This window comes from Panthera uncia, chromosome D2, assembly GCF_023721935.1.
Source record: "Panthera uncia isolate 11264 chromosome D2, Puncia_PCG_1.0, whole genome shotgun sequence".
NCBI lineage: Eukaryota > Metazoa > Chordata > Mammalia > Carnivora > Felidae > Panthera > Panthera uncia.
The window spans coordinates 57318450-57341800 of NC_064818.1; the positions used below are offsets into that span (position 1 = coordinate 57318450).

Here is a 23351-nt window from a genome sequence, read left to right on the forward strand (position 1 = left end):
GCCCTGATAACAAGTTGGCTTTTGTCTTCAAGATAAAGGCTGAGGGCCTCCTCCCTTCATTTAGGGAAGGACTTCCCTGGAACCAATAGGCACCGTGGGCCGATAGACCCATTTTATCCCAACCTTGCTTTCTGTGACAGGGCCATGGTGTGGGATGTCCAATTTAGAGGCTGTCTCTGAGCCCTGTTCTCAAGTGAATTCCACTGCCTTCTTTGGATGGCAGTTCTGTAGCTCCGAGGTTAAGTTCGACTCTTAACTGGGAACACAGTGTTCTCTGTCCCTTGGCACTTAGGTGGGCAGGTGGTTTGCTGAGGGTGGTGCTCACCAGAGTGGGGGTGAGTGAAGGAGGAGCATAAGTCTACCCTGGGGCCTGCTGTGGATCTTCCCACATCCCTCTGATCGCTAGAGATACACGGGACTTCCCTGATTGGTGACTGGGTGTTCTGAAGCGCCAAGCCAGTCCGATGGCCAGTCCAGACACCTCCGGCCAGGGCTTTGGCTTTGAATGTTACCCAGGGGAGCCTCAGTCATTCATTCAGTCACTCATCAACACCTACTCTGTGCCCACCTCTGTGCCTGGTGCCAGACCAACAGAGATGCATCAGGCATGTCCTCTGCCCACAGGGAACTCACAGCCTGGCACCTTGGCACAAGGGAGCAGTCGGTGTTGGGTCAGGAGTCTTCTTGGGGAAGAGTGCTATCTAATTACTCACATATTTTCCCTCCCCACTCACTCGGAAACCTAGATCAAGACCCGCTTCTGCCTCCTCCTCTACTTTGGCCCAGCTCTGCCAGAGAGCCCTGAATGTCCGGGCCTAGCACTGGTGTCATAGCACGGTTCCAGCCTCTCCTTGCTGTGACCTCTGAGAACCCACCCTTGGGAAGTTCCACCCTTGGGAAGCCCCACCCTCAGCGCTTTCTCCATCATCCTGAGGAGGTCCCTGCCAGCGGTCAACACTGACCCTGGTCAACGCTTCATTTTTCCATTCCTTTTCTATTCTCCCCTGTTCTCTTTTCATGCCTGCTCCTCTTCCTCTCCTCTCTTCTCTTTTCCCCTTCCTCACCCTACTATCCGAACCCGCCCCCATCCAGGCCCTCCCTTAGCTGGATACCCAAGTGTACCATTCATGTGCCCTCCCCCAGCCAGCATTTCCCTAGGCTTCTGGCATGGGGAACTTCTGCCCTTTTTCCTCTCCCTCTGTCTGCCCTTCCTCCGCCTCTGGGTTTCCTCCTTCCTGAGCTCTTCCTTCTTGGACCTCTGACCCCAGGCTTCTCCCCACCACCTTTCCTCACTTCCTTCCCACACTTTCTCCTTGCCTTCGTCCCTCCCTTCCTTCTCCAGCTGAAGCAAGGGTGCCACCCCCCCCTCTGGAGAGAGCCTGTGAGAGCTCCCTGTCCCCACCAAGGATGCCACTGCCCTCTCCCCGCCCGCAAGCCCCAACCCCCCACCTCCCAGAACTTTCTCTGTGCTCCTGCACCATTCATGATTACAGCCACCTTTCCTGACTCTTCAGGATCTTCCTTCTCCTCTGGGGCGTTTCCTCAAGCTTCCTGCAGCCTCTCTTGGGGTTGTTTCTCTGCAGGCTTTCATCATACCACCTTGCCTCCCTGATCCTCCAGCACCTTCTTTCTCTTCTTCCCCCACGCCCTTCCTCCTCTTGTTCTTCCCTTTGCCCGCCTCCCACTGCCACCTCTTCCAGTAGCAGGCTTCCCTTTGCCTCTCCTTCCTCCCTCCCCCTTCCATCGCTGCCTCTGTAACCTGTCTTATCACCAGGGCCTGAGTATACAAAAAAATAAATAAATAAAAAGGTCAGTGAGTGGAGGGAGCAGCAATAACCCCTAAAACAGTACTATCAGTGGAACATGATTGATCAATTGAATTCCATAGCGGCTGAAAAATGTGGGATTAAGTAGTGTATTATACGCACAATGAGTTGAGGCATGATGTTCATTTCAAGTTCATTTCGCCGGCCTCTGCCACCAGATCAGGCAATCAATAGGGGCAGCAGATATCATATATCACCTCTCTGCGGGCTGGGGAGAGAGCACCATAATCTCTCGCAAATTTAGAGTGACAGATTTGTCAAGATCTGAAGGGCCCCTGAATAAATGAAGGAAAAGAGACTCCTCCAGCCAGTGACCTGAGGACAAAGCCTCAGTTCAGCCCCTACACACGCACACACACACACACACACACACACACAAGGTTGAGCCAAGCCACACACAGGCATATACACAAATCCACACAGAGGCACGATATGAGTCTTCCCACACATATGCACACACTCATGCACATCATGTGTGAGCACATGCTCGCAGACAAATGCACACTTTCCTTCCCAGGACCCATTTGGTGACACCGCAATAACCACACACAAAGACACCCGCTGCCTCCCTCGGCCTTGACAACAGGGCTTCCCAGAAAGGTAGGAGGACTCCAGCAAGAGAGAACTGGACACAATGGAACATGCAAATAACTACAAGGGGGTGGAATTGGGATGATAGCACCTCCTCAAAAGAAAAACAGGCAGAGAAGAAACATGGGGCACGTGAGCTCATGCTCCCCATGCAATCACACACACACACACACATACACACACACACACCCTTTGATAACGGTTCTTGCTCTGTCACTTACAAAGACACAGACACATATTTATCTGGATGTTTATACATGTACAAATACATATACACAGGGAATGCCCACACAAAAGGAAAAAATAAACATGCCACACCCTACCTCATATAAGAGAGACACACACACTCTCCAAGACAGAACATCATTCCAGAGGCTTACACAGTAAAAAACACAACCACCAAGTTTTGTGTCCATAGGAATGTGGAGACATCGAAATACCGTGAAAGCTGTCCCTGTCTGTCCACCTCAGACTTGGTCCTGGTCTTCATTTCTCTCCCTTTCTTACACACACACATACACACACACACACACACACACTTTCTTTGCTTTCCCACCTCCTGAGGAATAGAGTGGAGGAAAGGCAGCAGGTCCCATTTGGAAAGCAGACCCCCATGCTCCATCTGGGAGGCCAGAAGAGAGGATGGCTGCAGGTGGAGGTTAATCAATATGTAATATTTTCTATGGTCTCCTGAATGATACTGTATGGTGTTACTGTATATAATGCAATATTGATTATATCATATCATATAATCACCTATAAACTGATATATATAACAGTCCCAGAGGAACACCCTGAGGCCTACAGCATGGGCTGGCCCCAGGCCCAAGGCTCCCCAGCAGGTCTTGGGCCGAGGGAAGCTGAGAAGTGTCCCTGCTGTGCCTGGGGGGGGGGGACACAGCTTTGGGCTGGGGGGTTGCTGGGTAGAGGTTCAGAGAGAGACAGAGAGCAGGCACTTAGCTCACTGCGTGCTCCGAAAACCCTAACAGACCTGATGCAAGGAGGTAGGGAGGGGTGGAAAGCCCCCACACGTAGAAGAAAGCCCGGGCAGAGCAGGACATAGACAGAATTGGCCTGCAGCCCCAGGACGGGCACTAGTGTGGCACCAGCATGGCCTTTTCTTCACTGAGTGAGTCTCAGCTCTCTGTGAGACCCGCAGGAGGAACTGGAGGGCAGAGGATGGCCTCTGATGTGGGCCTACTCAGAGTCCGGGTCAGGGACAGAGGCTGAGGCAGGCGGCCTGGGCACAAGAGCATCCACAAAGACCCTGTGTTTAGTCTCTGCCCAAGGCAGTGTGCCACTGCTCACGTGCCAGCCGCTGTCCTCCTGCTCTGGTCTGAGTCCTGGCCCAATGCAAGCAGAATGCCTCAGCTTGACTTTCAGAGCCCCTCCTCCCTCGGTGGTGAAGTTAATTACTTCACCCAGTCTCCATGTTACACTCAGCCTCGGAGATTTGATGATTTTCCACCCCTGGAGTCAGTGGAACTGAAATTCATCTCAGAGCCGAGTTCAATTCTCCACAGGCTCGGTAATGCCGGTCTGAGACACCCAGCTCCTCCCTCAGGCTGACCCAGGCCTGGAGACAGAAGGGGCTCAGGGGAGACATCCACTAAGGAGACGATTCCTAGCAGCCCCCTGGCTCTACTTCTGCCCAGTTTTTCCCTCACTCCCCCCCCCCCCCCCACCCACCACCAACCCACACACACTGGGACAACTTCCCTTTCTCTTCCCAGGTCCTTCAGAGGCTCTGGCTTCCTCAGCCAGATCTCAGAGGCATGGCCAGCCCCTGGGTCATACTCCAGCCTAGAAGCTGGGAGTAAGGGGTCCCAGCAGGGGTACAAAGCTCTGGGGACCAAGCCAAGTGCCAGCCCCCCGGGCCCACTGTACCTCTGCTGGCCTGTGCTGATGCCCCCAGTGTCCATGTGTCCTGCAGATGTGTCCGAGGGCTCAGTCCCCAATGGAGACTCCCAGAGTGGCGTGGACAGTTTGCGGAAGCACTTGCGAGCTGACACCTTCACCCAGCAGCAGCTGGAAGCTTTGGATCGGGTCTTTGAGCGTCCTTCCTACCCTGACGTCTTCCAGGCATCAGAGCACATCAAATCAGAACAGGTGAGGAAGGCGTTTTCTGCTTGCAGAAGCGCAAAGGAACAGGGCAGGACAAGGCCTCTGGACAGTGTGCGTCCCCAGCATCGCACGTGCTACATGTGTGTGCACCACGTGTGTGCTGTGTGAACACACACGAGGACGTAATGGTCGGAGTTAAGAAAAACCGTTCTGGTATAGGGCAGTTAGAAATGATGAGCTCTGGGTGCTAGGATGGTCTTGGGTAAGTCTTGCCCCCTTCAGAGCCTCAGTTTCCCCATCTGTAGAATGAAGGACTTGGGTAAGGTCTAATAGGTCCCTTCCAGCCCTGCTCTTCCATGAGTCTGGCGTAGAATACCCAGAAAATGTCCCCATGCCCCTGCCGTGTCCCTCGCCTAAATGGCCCGAAGGTCTTACAGAAAGTTTGTGCAAGCCTGGGTGCTCTTCTCGCCCAGCGTCACGAGGAGAGCCCTCTGTGCCTGCCTCCTACTCCCCAGTGCAGCTGTCCGGTGTGACCCCAGATAGGCCAACGGCCCTCACACCCAGTACTCCCTCCAGATGCAGAACAGCCCAGCGTGGCTGCAGCCCACAACACAGAGGCACGATGCACAACGCGGACATACGTCTCTGATTCCTCCCGTGTACCCATGTGCGCGTGTTCACCCACCACCACGGGCCCCTGCTCACTGTACTCAAAGCACGGCCCCGAGAGCCGGAAGGGGCGCCTTTCCCAGGCCACAGCTCAGCACACCTCCCGCACCTACCTCCACCCACACATCCCTGTGGGCCCCCGGTGCACGCACTCAAAGATAGGAGCACACACCCATTCCTCCCACACCTACGGCCCAGGCCAGGCCCACAACCGCCGCCCAACACGGTCAGCCGGGCTTGCACGCGCACCCGCACGGTGGCACAGCAGCGCCGCCCTGCGCGGCACAGTTCCTCCCTCGGACTCCGGCAGCTCCCAGCCACTCGCCTTTCTCTCCGCCCGTCCTTTTATCCCATAAGCTGTTTGTCTTCATAAAACAAAAATCAAAAGTCTTTTTAAGGTGCCCTGAGCCATAAACCAACAAAGGAGGAGCCGGCCGAGGCGGGCGGCTCGGTGCACCCTCCACGAGTCCCCGGCTGTATTACAATGAATAACCTTTATTTACTTTCATTAGACTATTAAACACCAGCACAGTCATTTTTCCCCCTGAAACTCGGAGCAGGGCCCATAAAGCAAATCCGAAGCCTAATTGAGTTCATTTTAATTTCTCTCCGATCACAGCGAATTACTCTGGTGATAAATCAGGGGGCAGCTTCACCCCCAGTAGAAGGCCTAATTTGCAGCTAATTACAAAACTGATTTCTACAGGAAGATCAATACGAGAAGGAATTGGAAATGACGAGGCAATCCCGTCCAGCCAGGGAGGGGAGGGGGCCCTCTGGGGGGGCCAGGAAGCGGAAGGGAAAAAAACGGACCCGAAAGAGCAGAAAATCAGTTTTAATTTAACGTAATATTAATCAGAGCAACTTTTCCTGCTTTGTGCAGACTCCTGGGCTGCCCAGCTCTGGGGTCTGGCTTAGCGGTGGCTGCAATAAAAAGGCAATTACCCGAGTGTTTCGGGCAGGACACCCTTTCAGAGTCAATGACTGGCCCCCTCCCACCCTTCTGTTAGCCATGTGGACTCTCCCCCTCCCCAATTTCATACCCCAGTGCACAGGCAGAGAGCGAGGGGCCCGTGGGGCTGTCTTTGTTTGTTTTTTAAAAAGGGGGCGCCAGCACCCGAGCAGCTAGCCCAGCGGCGCCAGGCCAGAGGCCCCGCTAGGCCCTTCCCCCAGCCCCTGCTTCTGCCATCACTGCACGGTTAGCCCTCCTCCCCAGGACTCCAGGAGGGACCTGAAAGCACCCCTTGCCTCGCAGCAGGGGGAACCCAACTGCTACACTCCGCCCTTGGGGCTTCTTAGGCAGGGGACGCTGTGGCAATTGGAAGGATGCTGGGATAACCGCCAACAGCGTATACCTCCAGCTACACCGAGTCCGGTCTCCCCCCCACCCACACAAAACTCTCCATCATCCGCTGAGCCCGCCCCTCCCTCTCTCCCCTCCCTCTGCCCGGCCATCTCCTTCCACCCCATCTGGGAAGGTTCCCTGTTCCTCCTCCCCATCTGCACACTGAGCCCTTTCTCCGCATGTGTGCATCAATAGAGAGCTGTCGCTTTTCTCTCTTCTCCCAGGGGAACGAGTACTCCCTCCCAGCCCTGACCCCTGGGCTTGATGAAGTCAAGTCGAGTCTATCTGCATCCACCAACCCCGAGCTGGGCAGCAACGTGTCAGGCACGCAGACATACCCCGTGGTGACCGGTAAGGAGGCTTCCGGGAGGGTGGGGGCACTGCTTTCAGTGGGGGCACCTCAGCCGGTGCCATCTGGGCCCAGTGTGACAAGGGGCCCCCTGCCATGATATCTGCAGAGAGAGCGAGCCTCCGAAAACCAGGGTGCTTCCTGCACAGATGTGTGCAGATGTGGCGAGACAGAGTTGTGGTCAGGGTCTCTGCCTGGAAAGGTCGAAGCGAGGAGGGGGCTACTGCTGGTCCCTTCTGCCCATCCTCCTGCCTCTCCTTTTGCCTTTTTCTCTTGCCTCCACCAAGGCGCCCAGAGTTATTAGCCTCTTGCTAGGACATGTGCAGAAGAACGCGGAGGCCGGGCTGGGGAGAATGGAGCGTGAGGCCCAGGGTCCAGCCTCCGTACTCCCATGTCTCCAAGCGTGCCTTCCTCTACCCCCCGGGAAGCCGGGTTAGCTGTGTGGCTTTGGGCTTCGTGGCATATGGCATCCAGCTCTGTGGTTACAGATAAGCACGATTCTTCCAGCCCTCCGTCCGCTTGCCGGAGAAATCACAGAGACTGAGGCTTGATTTCAAGGCAGGGTCAGGCCTGTCGCACAGTCAAACGCAGGGGGAGAGGGCATTTGTCCAGCCGCTCTCATGGGTTAGGAGCGGCAGAGGCAGCTCGCGGGAAGAAGGCCGGAGTGTGGCGCCGCGCAGGGCCAGCCGATGCCGCTCTAGGCCGCCTGGCTGCGGGCTGTGGAAGGCGCCTGGCACTGTGGAAGGCTTTCCGGGCCAGGGAAGTGCCCAAGTGGGAGAAACACACATTGAGGTGTTATTAAAATTCACCTAATTATTCTGGAGACACTAAAGCCAATGTGCCGTTTGTTCCTTGGGAGACAGAATGATTGAGAAGGGTCTCGGTGGGGATTGGGAGACACTGAGGCGTTACCTGCCGAGCGAGGCGGGCGGAGGCGGCCCGGGGACCTGGCAGCCAGCGTCACAGCCAGCGGCAAAGACAGGGAACAGGCCCTGTTCTGACTTGGAGCCCATCTGAGCAGGACTCAGGCCTGAGATGGGCTGTGAGTGGCCACACGGCCTCCAGCTGGGGGCTGGGGAGGGCCCCGTTGTGAGCTCTCGCAGCTTCTCCTCCAGAGGTGTCCTGCTACAACTGTTTCTGGCACGGACAGGGTGGAGCTCTTTGGCTAGGCAATCAGAGACTGTTCTGGAAGTGTCAGAGAACTGGATGGGGCTTTCGGGAGTGACAGGTGGGTGGGTCAGGACACTGCCTGTTATCAACTGGGCCTCGACTCGAGCCCTCCTTAGCCAACGTGGAAGCCCTCTGAGCCGCTGGGGGTTCTGACCCAAGGCAGAGCAATGGTGCAGGCCGGGCCACCTTTCCGGTCTGCTGAGAGTTTCAGTGGCCACTTCCCAAAGGTGGTCCACCCCAGGCAGCTGACAAAAGAGAGTCCAAGAGACTCGTCTCTAATCCCAGCTGTGCTTCTCTGTGCCCGGGGCCACAGTCCAGAAGGCAGAGGCTCCCTGGGGTGGAGAGATGGACCTTCGGGTAGGGTTCCTGCTGCAGGAGAACTCAGGCTGGTGCAGAGAAGTGCCTCCACCTTGAGCATCCCCCGCCCGCCTTCCCGCCCGCCCCCCCCATGGCCCTGGAACGGTCCCAGCTCAGCCTGGGAACATCTCCGGCTGATCCATCTGGATCCAAGTGTGAGAAAAGTTCATTTCAGACCCAGCTTGACATTCCCAGGTGGCAAGTTAGCACTAACATCTCAATCTGTATGCGACATTTCAATCAAGCGAGGAGTAACAAAAGCAGAACCATTAACATTCGGAGCTGTTCACCAGTGGTAATGACGGGAAACTCGCTCAGAAACTGGAAATTACCAAAAAGAGGGAAGTGTGTGGAGAGGTGGGGGAGGGGAGGTGGGAGGAGGTGGGGGCAGGGAATGATTTTTCCAGACTTAGGCCAAGATCCAGTGTTTGGATTAATGGTGCCATTACCCGAGAAAGGGTTTCAGATTATGCTCATTCTTAAAATGTTTTTGCTGGCAATTAAACGGCTGCAGTTATTGATCTTTGTTGATTTTATGTCCTCCTGATTTGCATAATCTATTAAAGATGAATGATTCACGATGTGTTTATTATGGGGACAAACAGAAATTGTTAGAGGTACTATCAAGGTGAGAAACGGGGCAGTGCCCAGAGACTTCATGGGCCGGCTCAGGAGCGGGTCCAGCATGGTGGCCTTCGGGCCGGGACTTTGTGGGTAGCAGTGAGCAGCGATGCAAGGAGAACAGACACGAGAGAGGTGGACTTGGGCTGTGTTCTTCTAGAAGGATCTTGGCATCTGTGACAACTTCAAGCCCAGCTGGGATACGGGAGAGGCTTTTGGTGTATTTGTGGAAATTCCCCTTGGAGAGTCTTAAAAAGCTTATTTGGTTGGAGAATATGAAGGGCTTTGGTGGAGAAGGAAAAGGGGAGGCTCATTCTGGCCAGGCATGTGCTAAAGGGGAGGGAGCAGGGAGGTCATCCATGCCCACAGCCTGGCTTGGGCGTGCTAAGGTGTTCAAGGAACCCTCTTCCCCCCCCCCCCCCCCCCGCCCCCACCACCGTGCCTCAGGCACCCAGCTCGCCTTCCTCCCCGGGGGACAGGCAGCTGAGGCTATAAACCTTCAGGTGTGAGCCCTGAGGAAACCGGCCCAGCAAGGCCCTAGCCCAACCTGAAGAGCCGACCTTATTGATATTCCTGCCACCTCCTGGCACTGGAGGCTGATTTCAAACTTCACCAGCCACTTGATACAGCTGTTCCACAAGGTCAGGACTGAGAGGAGAGAGGAGCCTTGGCTATTGTGTGGAGGGGAGAGTGGGGCCCAGTGGGCCAGGACACAGCTAATCACATTGCAAGCAAGGGTGGCTGCCAGCGACTGGGGCCTGGCCTGATAGCCTCCCCTCCCCACCTTCCATCTTGGAACCAAGGAGAGAGACCGATTTTTCTGGGTAGTGTTTGCAAGTTCTGCCGAGATTTTAATTTCACTGCATCACAACTCAGCAAGCTGCCAAGTCAAGCTGGTTATTTAAATTTATCACCCACTTTCCCTTCCGCCGCTGGGCTGCTCTAGCTCAGCGGCGTCTCTTCTCTCCAGCCCACTGCTCTAGGCTGCTGGTCTGGAACGGAGCCGAGCGTCTCCGAAGTGATAAGGAAAAAGGGACCAGCTAGATGAGAGAGTGGGTTGGGGGTACTCTGGCCCCAGGCTTCCTCAGGTTGGCTGGCTGATGGCTGGTGCCTTCTATCACTTCTCACCCTTCCAAAAGACTCCACAGGGGGCCGCCATCGACCCCTCAGTAGCCCCAGGGACCTCTAGGTCAGGACTTCAGTGAGGCCTCTGGCTCCAACTGTGTGCCTGCCGATGCCTTCAAATCTCGCACCACCGGTAGGAAACAGCCCTTCTTCCCCCGTGACCCCCACCCCAGCCTCTCCCTTCCTGTGTCTGTCCAGGTCTCTAGCCATAGAGGAGCATGAGGGGACACTGGCAACAATGTTGATCTGAGAGAAGATGAGTACTAGTTTCGGGATTCCCTGAGTCCTTCGGAGACGCGCCTGAGCATTGAGAGAGTCCCTTGACCTGGCGAAAGTCCACCCTGAAGGGGAGAGCAGGTTCCCCACCCTGGAGGCCAAACGGAGCAAGTCAGGGATGGTTCGGCGGCTCTCCGTGCTTACCCTGGCATCCCAGGAACCCAGCGGCCCCTGGACTTGATGCACAAGTGGGCTTCACTGGCCTCTAGTGGGCATCAGCACCAAGCACCAGGAGAGATGCGCGCGAGCGTAATCCTTGTCGCCCTCCTTTTAGTCCCAGAGAGGTAATGGAGGAATGAGGCCAATGTCCAGAAACCAGGCAGGTTGCACTCACCAAAACACCGCTGGGTAAAATGTAACAAGAAGAATTGCTAATACACAGACAAATCTCATTCTGTGGCACCAGACGTAGAGGGAAACTCAAAGCCCGGGCGATCTGTGAGAGACTGAGGGTATCGCACTGGAGGTGGACCCTAACTGGGGGACGTTGGGGTTGTAACACACCAGAGAGGAGCCATGACCTTGGGTCCACAAGAAGCAGGAAGCTAGAACTGAGTATTACCCCGCATAAAGCCAGGGACAGAGCAGGACAACACTGTCCGTGAAAGGGAGACACATAAACGTATCCAGTGGGTCCAGGGAAGCAAGCAAGGGGGAAAAATGGTCTCCATGAAAAATGGCGCCCTGAAGCCTGACCCTGGTTCAAGAGTTCAAGTTTATACCCGAGAGTGTGACAGGAACTCCCCAGCCAATAGCTGGCATAAAAATGTGTCTAGAATAGTGACCCACTCAGAAACCCCTGCAGGGGCAAGGGCAGACCTTCTCTGTAGGGGCAGTCCCCAACCTCGGGCACCTGGGACTCCGCCACTGAAGATGAGCTTGCTACAAAAAAACAAAACAAAACAAAAAAAACTACACACTTCATGTGAATATAAGCTATCGTGAGGGAGAGTTAGCAGAAGCAATCAAAAGGACGATTACTCTCCCCAAGAACGGGACATAGTAGAGCAGTCCAAAAGCATCTATAAAATAAACATGTTTTAGTCTTAAAAAGATAAAAGTTAAGTATCAGTTTTGTGTTTGTTACAGATCTAGATATCACATCCCCCTCCCCGCCACTGCTCAGCCAATCGTCAGGTAATAAAAATCAGAAAGGACAAAGGCTGAAGACCGCACCTATAGCGCATGGTTTTGAGGTCCAGGCGCCATGGAAAGAGCTGAGCCTCAGGCCTGTACCCTGAGAGTACAGCCTGTCCCCTGCTTCTCCAAACTCCCAGATCAAAGGGTCAGCAGAGAATCTTCCCTTTTCTTTGGAAAAAAATGTCTGAACTTTGGAAAGCTAGGGATGAGGAAAATACACTCCTCCTCTGTGAGAAGAAGAGCCCTGTTAGCTTCCCTACCCTGGCAGTGGGGGGAGAAGGGGGTCTTATTCCAAGAGTTTGGGAGAAACTTCTCGTGATGCCTTAAGACTGCAGCTCTGAAGGAATCTATAGCTAAGACCCAGGAGGAGAGGTGGATGCTGCTCAAGGCGGGGGAGAGAGGGAGCAGAAGATTCTCCTGGAAGCTGGTAAATTTGAGCAGAGGTGGGGGGAGGTCAATAAGGCAGAGGTCAAAGCTGGAAAGCAGGGCTGACCCCCCCAGGTCCTGGAGGCCTGTGTGGACAGTGCAGGCTCAGCTTCTGAAAAAGGGTTGTGAGCTCTCAGAAGCTCAGATCCCCTGCCCACATCTGGGATGGTCAGCGAAGCGGCTTTTTAGCCGATAGAAGTGTGGGTCCTGGGAAACCCTCCTCCTCCTACCGGGGAGTCCTGAGGACCTCCAGAAACTGCCTCTTTCCTGTAGTTAACAACCCCCTTCCAATGCAACTGCACTTCCCTCCATAAAACAAACAGCTTAGCTCTTGGCCAGCCCCTCTGGGGGAGGAGAGGGCAATAAAGGCTGAGAAATGTTTCTAAAGGAGGCTGGGAGTCTCCTAGCCTTGTCTGTCAGCTCAAAGACCCTGATTAGCTAGAGGAATTTAGGGCACAGACATCAGAGTTCCTCTCCAACCTTGAAAGAAGGGCGCTAGGGCAACTTCTTACATACAGCAAGTCAGAGCCCTTTGCTGAGGAGGCCAAACCAGACCAGAGGGCTTCTGCACAGCACCCACGGGCCCTCGACTCTTCATTTAGGCTGAGAAGGCCCAACAGTATGAAGCTAGCCTCCTCCAGACATCCCTGAGGCCTCCGGCTACATCCCCAAGGACCTCCAGGCCTTAGACCTCAGCTCTGATTTAATTATGGGGGCATTTCCATAGCAATGAGACATTGACAGATAATGCGGGTGCCCTGGGCCTGCAGCTTAGGGAGTCATTGAATCAGGGCTCTGCCCCTACCTCCTTTATCCAGTTCACCTCTAAAGGGAAAGGATACTGAAAAGAAGGGGCATCAATCCACTCTAGGACTGGGAGAGTGAGATCAAATTGGAGCAGAATAATAGCTGTACCACCCCAATTTCCATCCTCAATCCACATCCCATGTCTGTGCCTACCAGCCATCCCAGTGGTGATGGGCTGCCCATCCCAGCAGGGTGCCTTGGACAGAAGCACAGCGGGGTGCGGGGTGGGCTGCTAATGGAGTTGCAGAGGGGAGGAGAGTCATGGGGAATATGAAGACAGTATGAAAAGCTCCAGGGTATTTTAACAAAGATGCAGTACTGTGGTCATACCTTGGGCCTTCCTCTTGACTTCTCCCTTCGTCTCTTCCTTCCATCCAAGAGACCCAAAGTCTGAGCATCCCAGATGGATTGTGCTTCATCCTCCACAGCAAGGGCTCGCTGACCCATGTAGAGACCAGGGAGAGGGGCCAGGTTTATTTTTTAATGTTTTTATTTATTTTTGATAGACAGAGTACTAGCAGGGGAGGGGCAGAGAGAGAGAGAGAGGGAGACACAGAATCCAGAGCAGGGTCCAGGCTCTGAGCTGTCAGCACAGAGGCCGACGCGGGGCTCGAACTCACAGACCTTGAGATCATGACCTGAGCCGAAGTCCGACGCTTAACTGACTGAGCCACCCAGGCACCCCAGGAGGGGCCAGTTTTAATATGAATTCAAAATATTTTTAAGAAATCAATGATCTTTATTCCAAGCGCATATAGTAGCCAACTCAAGCTAACAAAGAGTTGCCTAATAGAAAGCACTGGGCACTATCTTCATGATTAGCTGGGTTACAGAGGACCTTTCAGCTGTCATAGATGTTTAGAGATGCATGGGGGGGGGGGGGTCCCAAAGGACAATTCCCCAAAAGGGGGCTCCCCTGCCACTGAGCTTGTTCATTATTTGGCCCTTTCTAAGAAGAAAAGTTTGGCTAAGTAAAAGTAAAAATCAGTCAACTTAATCTTTTCTGAATAACCAGAAATTCTAAATGGTGGTATCCTGATGAGTATTCCAGGTATGCTTTGGGACCAAGGGCTCAGAAATGTCCTGGTGGGCCACCTAGGTAAGACCTGAAAGCCTGTTTCCCCCAGAGAGCCAGCCACCCCCCAAGGTGACAGGAAACCCCCCCCACACACACACACACACACTCACACACCTGGCCCAGGGTGATCAGAATCTTTCCTTCCCCCACTATTAGCCTCAGGACAAACAAGCCAGTACTGTTTCACCCCTGAGCTTTGGGAAGCAAGCCTTGCTACTATTGTTACTTCTGAGAGGGCTTTGCTCCCTTCAGCCTGGAATCCTCTCCTCTCCTCCCCCGTGGCGGCTGGGCTGCTAGGCAGGGAGGGAGGAAGTCTGCGGCCCGCTCCAAGAGCAGCCTAATGCTCCAGCAGCTTAAGTGGCCGTTTTCCTTGGGATTAGGGTTTCACTTACACAGAGCGCCTGAAAAACGCTGCGCTTTCGGAAGGATTAGAGCTGACAATTCAGTGGTCTCAGAGAACAAAATAAAGCCGGAGAGGAACTGGGAGACCTGGAGTATCGGGAGACTGTGCAAACAGGCTTAACCTCTGCCCACCCAGCACGAGGGTCTCTCGTGCTCTTGAGCCCATCAGTGAGCCTGGGCCCGCCTCCGGGGGGTGGGGGGCGGCGGTGCGCCAGCACCTGCCCAACTCCTGGTCTCCACTTGAGATTTGCTAAAGGAGCCAGAGAAGGCAGCTTGGGGAAGTGAGGAAGGAGAGGGCTGGGATGTCTTCCCCTCTCTCTGAGCCTCAGTTTCCTTCTCTGTAAGGTAAGGGGGTTGGACTAGGAGATAGCCACATTCTCTTTCAGGCCTTTGAAAATGTGATTCTCCCCAACACTCCCTAGCCTTATCCCAGGATCCTGAGGCTGTAGCTCCATCCATGGTCCAGCTGAGTTAAAGGGAAGCCACCCTTGGGGGGCCCTAGGCCAGCTCAGATGAGGGCAGTGAGTGTGCTGGAAGGGGAGGGGGTGGGGACGGCATGGCTGGTGTATTCCGCTGGTTGGCTGTCTGGGCGCAGACCCCCCCGAGCCCACACAGATCTGGGCGGCGTCCCCGCCCAGGACACCGCAGGGACTAAAGGTCCAGCTGTCAGTGGGAAGCAAGATCAGCTAGGAGAGCAGCCACCTGAGCTGCGGGCACAGCCCCCTCTGCTGGAACCCAGAGTAGGCAGGGCTCAGGATGAAGAGCTCTGGGGCCAGCACGGTTCCCCGGGGCTGGCGGCCGTCGCGCAGGCACCTCTGCCCTCGAGGAAGAACCTTTGGGAGGATTTGGAAACCTTGGAAATAAGAAACAGCACGAACTAAGTGGGAAACTCCTTAAAAAGCAGCTTTTACAGATGTGAAGTTTGTTACTTTAGCAGATTATTTAAACTTGGATTGGTCATTAAGTGATTATAATCGGTACACCAGTGGAAATGTGCAGTGTATTTAGGCGGCAATTACAAATTTAATAACCGCGCATTCTTGGAAGTATTACGGATGCTTGTGTCAAACGCAGGCACAGACCGCCACCCTTGGAGCAATCTAATGTCTTCATCTTCAGTACCTTATGAGAAGCAGACAAAACTTGAGACTAGGATAGTAAAACAAGAGTTATGTTTTCTGGCCTTAGGCTCCTCCACAGTGTCAAGTGGATAGCAGAAGTGCTCATTTTCAGAGAACGATGCTGCGGAAAAGCACCCCTACACTCACCGGCTGGAACTTTGGCTGTATAAATCTGTGTCTAATAAGTCTGGTGGTCTGAGTCATCCCTGAGCCCGAGCACCTCCGCCACTCGGGCAGCTGCCTTTTTATTGTTTCCTGGGTCTTCGGAATGCTGACGTTTCCCCTACTTGAGATAAGACTCTCCGCTCCCTCACATATTCTCCTGCTGTTCTCTGTAGGATCTCGTCTACTGGTACGATTGAAGCGCTTTCGAACAAATCGGTGTCTTTCTTAGGCCAAAGAAAGGAGGTTCGTTTGGTGTGTTATGAGTAGTGTTTCTCAATCTCTGAGTCAGGCATACTTTTGCGAATATGATAAAGGCCATCTAGGTGTTATATATGTGTACTCATAACATCTGATGCATAGCTTTACATGGACCCTGTGAAGCATATCTATGGAGTCCCTGCAGGATCAGTGAACTCGTTTAAAACCCTTGCTGTAGAAAATGAAAGAACCTGAACCATGCAAGAAACAAGAAGCCACAAGATGTTGCTTTAGGAAGGATTCATTTAGCATCATCCCAGGTTACCTTCCTGGACCAAATACCTACTTTCTGGGTCTATAATATTCAAGAATGTCATTCTAGAATCAGTTCCTATGGTCCTGCTTGTTCTGTCATCCAGATTCAACCATCTACTCTCTGTGAAATCTCGAACATAATACTTCGCCCCTCTGAGTTTCAGTTTTTCATCTATACAACGGGGATTACAAGCAGATCGACATCGTTGGTGGATATGAGGATTAAAAGAGAGAAGACACAGAAAATGTTTCGGACAGTGCCCAGCTGTCATCGGCGTTCGATAAATGCTAGCTAGACTAGATCAAGTAGAAACACAACTCTGCCCTTGAATCTTAGAGCTGACAAGATAGCATAAATTCTCTGGTGACTGAAATTTTCCAATTTCTTAATAAAGTCATTCGCCTTGCTTTTCTCTGTGCTTTGGAAGAGGAACTGCACTTAGATTCTCCAAAACAGTTGATTCGATCTGGCCCATTTGGTAAGGAATGTCTGGCAAAAGTGCACCGTCTGATTCAGATGTAGTGATTGCTGTAGAAATTGGCTGTAGACTCTTCAGGGACTTCTGCAGTTGAACTGAGAAGACATCCTCATCAAGTACAGTGCTGCTAACACTTCTGGGTACTTTAAGATTCTCGACTACTACTGTTTCTTAAAGAGCCTCTTTGTTTTTTAGAAAACTCTCCAAGGAGATTAATACTCCACCCCATGGAGTTTTACTACAGACTTTCGGTGTCAGTATTTTATTCTTTATGTCCTGTTTTTTCTTGCCTCATCTTAATGACAACGGCGACAGTATGAGCTTTTGCCTGTTGGATGACTTCTTTTCCTTTCCTTTGGCTCTTTTGGGAATTATCTGGCTTCACGTTATCATTAAAAGGCGGTGTGGGACAGACACAGCTTCGAACTCTGGCTCTCTCCTTTACTAGCTCTAGACCCATCAGGAAATCTTTATGCCTCTCCGCGCCTCCATTTTTCTCAACTTTGAAACAAGGGCGTTAGATCTTCTCGAAGGCTCTTCCATCTTTAAAACTTTGTCATCTTAGGAAGCAAGGATCCAACACGAAATGCCCTTTCCCCTGGTCATATGTGGGTTCTTATCCATTTGTGATTCCTGGTGCTGTTGTCCCATGACTGGCACTGTGGGTGAGCAAAACACTCTTGCCTCTCCCTATCCTCTGTTGGGTAACACGTACTTAATAACCTATGTATTTCGCCACGTGGCTGTTTTCTCCTCTTTCTGTGCTTTCGCTCCTTTGTTTTTAGGGGTTGGTTGTGCTTCCAGTTCTCGAGTCTCTCTCTGCTCCCTTGTGTCCATCCGTCTGCAGTGCTCTGCCGATTCTTCCTTGCACAGATTCCATTACCCATTCATATCTCTCGCTAAAAGAGGCTTGCTTAAAGAATGCTGCTGGGCAAATGGTATGATGGTCTTAGTAATTTGAAAACTTCCTGCGGTACGTGTTTTCCATTATTGACAACGGGGTTCCAGAAGAATATATGGCTCTGGCAAGAGTTTGGTCAATTTTTTCCTCCTCTTCTGGTGTCACCTGTGTACTAATGAAGCCATTGAGCGTGCTTTGTATGCGGCGGCTTGCACCTCTGTTGGCTCAGGGGTCCTGATGGGCACCTCTTTGTGGTGATGCTGATGTTTCAGAATCCGCAGTGGCAGCAGCTTCACAGCTGTATGCAGAACACCAGGAAGCTTGCATGCTTCTTCCTCGTCCTGGGCATCTTCTCTCACATTTTAAAAATGTCTGAAAAGCACTTCCCGGGTTCAGTTCTTTAACTAGAATTTGGGAATGTGTCTTTCAATGAACAATTCCGCGGGTGACTTCCAGCATGCAGAAGTTTCTGTGTGCCAGAAGTTAGCCTGACTGTTTTTGCAAGAGCAAAAGCCAGTGGAACTAAATAGTGCAGTGGGGATAACTCCAGGCTAGCTGGAGACACCTTTCCAGGCATCCAGTCTCTCTTCCTTTCTCCGAAGCTAGGTAGGGAATTGTATGACACAACCTCAGATTACAAGGAATTCATGTGTGGCAGGCTGTAGGAACCAGGCAGCTAAAAATCAGAATTCGGGCGCATTTAAATTCCTGTTTTTCACTTTTCTGGCTGCTTTCCAGGCATTAAGATCGCAGGACCAGGAGGAATTGGATTTCTATATCTTTCTCATTTCAAAACCTCTACATCTTCCCTAACTCTCCTCTGTCTTGGGGCTTTTTGACCAGCACATGCCATATTATTAGTCTCTCAGGGAGTTGATAAATATTGCCGTCCTTGTCCATTTCAGACCCACTCCACTGAGAGATGGTCAGGAGGAGTGAAACTTTTATTGACAATAGAAGTCAACGAAAGAAAACCCACAACAAAGCAGGCACAGATACTTCCTTCTTCCTCTCTGGGAGTCCGAAGTGATCTCTTGTCTGATGGTTCTGCTCCGTTGTTTGTTCTTGAGTTTTAGGAAATATAAGACCTTAGCTATATTAGACAGTAGAGAAGAGAACCATTCTATTGCTTGATGGGCTATAAGTCACAATTCAAGTCACTGTCATCTCTCATCATCCCCTAAAAATTCGTAATGGCCTGTTCAAACTATTTTTAGAGAAAAAGCAGATTTCAGCATTGACATTCTGCCCCAGCCTTTACCTCTTCAAAGGAGACCAGCACACATGAAACAGTCAGAAAACAATACAACCCGCCTGGCGTTGGCTGTAAGTGCAACAGAGTGATAGAGAATCAATCAGTAAATACTTATTGAGCATCCTTTATTGAGTTACCAACCATGCAAGGCAGAGCAGAAGACAGGGCCCTGCCCTCAGTTTGATTATGGTCTATTTGAGGAAGCAAGCCATAATATGAAAGAACGGGTCTGATGCCTTATGAAATATAATGTTGTGGTCAGTCATGCAGCACAGACACTGTAGAAATTTGGAAGAAAGAAACTTCCCTGATGGGTAGAATGGTAGGCATTTTAAGGCTCGAGCTGGAAGGAGAGGGTAGCTACGCGGAAGACAAAACGATACGGCAAAAGCACAGAGGTTCCACAGCGCACCCGCCCATGAAAGCAGTCCAACTAAACCAGGTGGAGTGAGAATCAGAGCTGAGAAAGTCAGGTGGGGAGAGTACCCAGGAGGCTTTGAAAGCCTTGGCAGAGTGTGGATTGCAACTGTGGACCGCAGAGAATCCACGGTGGTCTTCACAAGGGAAGCGATATGTTGAAAGCAACGTTTCCTGAGGACTAGCCAGGCAGCCACCCTTGGGATAGATGGGAGAGGCAAGAACGTGGAGGCAGGGAATACAAGCAAAAACACTGTTGTGGCTGGCCAGGGGCAGGTGCTCAGGAGCTGAGCTCTGGAGGTGGGAGAGGCAATGGAGACGGGGCTGATGTTACAGACATTGCTAAGGGGAATTGATAACACTTGCTGACTGACTTCATCTAAAGGGGAAGGACAAAGGCTACACATCAAGAAGGATTCTAAAGTGTTTGGTCTGGTGGTCTTCAAGAGGGTCAGGAGACCTGATTGGGAGGAAGATGAGTCTGCGTTTATTCCTGCTCAGTTTTAGGTGACAGTGGGACAGCTAATGAAAATGTTCAGCAGGCAGCTGGAAATGCAAAAGCCTGAGCTGTAGCCCTGTGTACTTTGGGAGAATTGAATCACTCAGATGTGTTGAGGGAGAAGTGAGGAAACTCACACAGGTCAGAAAAGTAGGAGATGAGGTGAAATTCACAGAGAGAGTGGCCAGGAGAACGAGGGGCACTTTGGAATAGCCATAGGGAGGATGAAAGCTGCGGGTGGGTGGGGGGAGCTGAGGAAAAGGAAACACACTGGGCCAGATGTGCGGAGTTCTGTGACTCCCTGCATCTTGCCACACCTTGCCTTCTCAGGGTCAGACAGAGGCACCAGAGTGGGACAGTGGACAGGCTGAAGAGGAGGATAAGGGGAATCTGGAGAGGATAAATGGGACCCAGGAGAGCATCACATTGTCTCTAGGGCATGGCATTGCGGGAGAGGGAAGAGGGCAGATTGTTGGCATTAAAGATTGAGGCATAAAACGTAAGGGAGGTGGTGATCCCTTCATGGCGATGGAGGGGACAGGCAAGAAAGGGAGGCCACTCAGGTGTCGCTGCATCCCAGAGATGTCTGTGAACCATGGGTGGCTCCCTAATACTGGCTTGCTTTACCTTCACTCCAGGACACTGTGAAGGAAAGCCCTGCTTCCCACCCTCCAGACTCTAGCTAGTAGAAGTTTCCAGAGACTGAGGTCCGGCAGTTGGTGTGGGGAGAGGGGTTTGCTCGTTGGAACTTGATCTGATCCACTTGAACTGTTAGCTCAAAGCCCCTGATTCACTTCAGGGATGGTTTTTTTTATCATTTAAAATTTTTTAAATTCTTTATTCATTTTTGAGAGAGAGACAGCGACACCAAGTGTGAGCGGGGAAGGAACAGAGAGAGAGGGAGACAGAACCCGAAGTGGGATCCAGGCTCTGAGCTGTCAGCACAGAGCCTGAGGCGGGGCTTGAACTCATGAACCACAAGATCATGACCTGAGCCAAAGTCGGACGCTCAACCCACTGAGCCACCCAGGCGCCCCATATCATTTAAATGCCATAAACGCTAAAAGCAAAGTAACCCACTTGGATGCCTCCCCCACCCCCACTCTCCACACCTGCCAGGCCCAGCACCTGCAGCTCCACTGAGAGAGGACAAGAAATGCCCATTGGCCCCAGAATGGGTGGGGGTGGGGGTACCCTCCAAGCCTGAAGGAAAGATGGGGTGTTAGAGAGGTGCGGGGTGAGCAAGATGATAGACGTCCATTTGGCTACCGGAGAGACCACAGCTGAGTATCTTCCTGGGGAGGAGGAATAAAAGCAGGTCACCCCCCGCCCCTTCTCCATCTGGGTTTGGGCAACAAAGGGACACAAGCAAAGGCGAACACGTAGGCACACGAACGCACAGAGAGACACACAAAGTGCTGGAAACAGCAGAGGTGCATGGCCGATCATAGGACAGACGTTTAGCTAACGGGCTTCAACGCGTGTTAAGGGCGCACGCGGACCTGCTCATTCAGCTCTTCTGCCACGTGTCTGCTCCTTCCTTGCCAAGAGCATCCTTCCCATGGAGTACCCTGGTGGGAGCAGAGGCAGGCCTCTCCCTTCCAGGCCTCACCCCTTCCCCTTTGTGTCTTTCTAGGTCGCGACATGGCGAGCACCACCCTGCCTGGTTACCCCCCTCACGTGCCCCCCACTGGCCAGGGAAGCTACCCCACCTCCACCCTGGCAGGAATGGTGCCTGGTAGGTGACAATGGTGCAGCTGCCTCGTTTAGATGGGGGTGACTACGCTGTGGGTGAGCTGCTGAGTCGGCTGTAGTCTGAGGCGGGGGGGGGGGGGGGACCCAACGTCCCCTCCCCCCAAGCCTTTTCTGTTCCATCCCTCTCTCTCCCTAGAGGCTGCAGTTGGTCCCTCGTCCTCCCTCAGGAGCAACCCAGGGAGGGAGTTGGCCGAAGGGGCTCTTGTGTGCACCCCACCGTATGCCAGGGCCCCTCCCCGGTGCCCACCCAGCGGAGCCTGTGCCCCGGCTCCTCTCTCGGTGCCCCAGCCCACCCCAGCCAGCTGACACTGCTTGGAAGGGCCTGCCCTGGTTTCCATGGAAACTTGGAGCCCAGAACCATTTCCAGGGGCATTGTCAGTCACTCAGACAAAGCCACCCTGGTCCACACCAACCCGCAGGGAAAACCAGTGTGAACTGACCCCACCCCAGGGAGAGGAGGGAGCTAGTCCCTAAGGAAAGAGGAACAGAAGACAGGCTATGGCAGGATCCAGAGAGACTCTGGCTTCAGAGAGACAAGCTAGAGAACCACGTCTCCTCAGAGGTACCGGGCCCTCATTGCTCCTGGGAGGAGTTGGGTCTGGACTGTGTGGATCGGAGAGGCAGAGGCCGGATTTAGGGACTGAGGACTGTAGCTGGAGGTTGTGCTCTTTCCAACCTCCCATCCCAGATTGGGAGCCTGGCTTGAAGCCAGAGGGAGCTGAAGCTTCTGTTCGTATACACACCAAAAAACCCTCCTATCTTCAAGAGGGTGAGACTCGCTGGGCCTGCAGTCCACTCCTGCTGGTTGCCCTCTTGTGTGTCCCTTCCCTGACACACAACCCTCACGGTGGGGGAGGACAGAAGAGGGTGACTGGCCCCACTCCCGGATGTGCATCCAGGGGCAGCCCTGGGGAGGCAGAGCGTGGGGGGAAGGGCAGTGGCAAAGAGGAAGACTGCCCCGGGGTGCTGTACCCCCATAGGGGCTGAAGGGAGTTAGAGGAACTGGCTAAGGAAAGCTGGGAGGTGTAGGTGAGGGGATTCCTGCCCAGATCTGGAGGGGCGTGGGTAGGAGTGTTGGGGACAAGGAGATTCTTCTGGGAAGGTCCCAGCAGTGAGCAGGTGGAGGCTGGAGAAGGTCTTAGAGAGGTGGGGGTGAGGGAGGGGGGAAGCCTGCAAGGAGGTGGGGATGAGGGGAGCCGCAGAGAGCTCATGGTGGCAAGGGGGGAGTCGTTAAACAGAATCTAGTGCTGATGAGGAAATTACACTTGTTTCATTAGCGATGGGGAAGGAGATAGCTCAGTTCCTCTTGGTCACAGTTGAGCTCAGAAGCTCATTATCCTGCTGCACGCATGCTTTCCCTCCTCGTCAATAAACAGGCTTTCCAGTGGCTGCATCCCCCACCCCCACCCCAGCTCCCTCTCGGAGAGGGGCCCCTTCTCCTCTACTTAACCCGCGGTTAGGGATCACTGTAAACAGTCTGGGGTCATCACACAGGAGAAAGGGCGAGGGGGAAACCCGGAGGCCTGGCCTTTCTCCCGCGGAGGGAGGGAAGCAGCTTCCGTCCGCTCCCAGCCCACGGGGCCCTCCGCTAACCGCTCGCGGACCGGCGGACTGTCCCCCTGCTTCCCACCGCCTCCTTCTGCTGCGTGGCCCGCCTATCGAATCTCTCCAGGGAAAGGCGGGAGGGGGGGGCGGTGTTTCCCAGCAGAAACCCCCACCCCTTGCATTGGCACCGTGCTGAGATGCCATTCTCAGGACTTTCTGGGACAAAGTGTCCCGAGGGCCTTTCTTCGCCACCCTCCCCGGCTTCCATCCCGTGGGGGCTACGATTCCTAGAACCAGAGTATCCACTAAAAAGGCCCTAGACCCCAACGCAGCGGGGTAGGCGCGCCTGGACCCGGAACAAACCCTCCCTGGGTGACCCAGAGCGCCTCCGCGGCGGAGCCCCGAGCCCCCAGGCCCATGTGCGAGGGCCGTCGGTGCTTCTGCACCCGCCCCCC

General features: G+C 53.4%; 1 protein-coding gene across 2 annotated transcripts in view; it reads left to right on the forward strand.

The window, feature by feature from the left end:
- Positions 1-23351, forward strand: part of PAX2 (paired box 2) — an 80809-nt gene that overhangs the window by 54356 nt on the left and 3102 nt on the right. Inside the window, exons 5-8 of one of the 2 annotated variants that reach the window (XM_049646505.1) lie at positions 4351-4526; positions 6720-6846; positions 21233-21334; positions 21488-21573. In XM_049646505.1, coding sequence (XP_049502462.1) covers positions 4351-4526; positions 6720-6846; positions 21233-21334; positions 21488-21573 — 491 coding nt within the window. The remainder of the gene's footprint in view (positions 1-4350; positions 4527-6719; positions 6847-21232; positions 21335-21487; positions 21574-23351) is intronic. The other variant, XM_049646504.1, reaches the window with a different exon arrangement.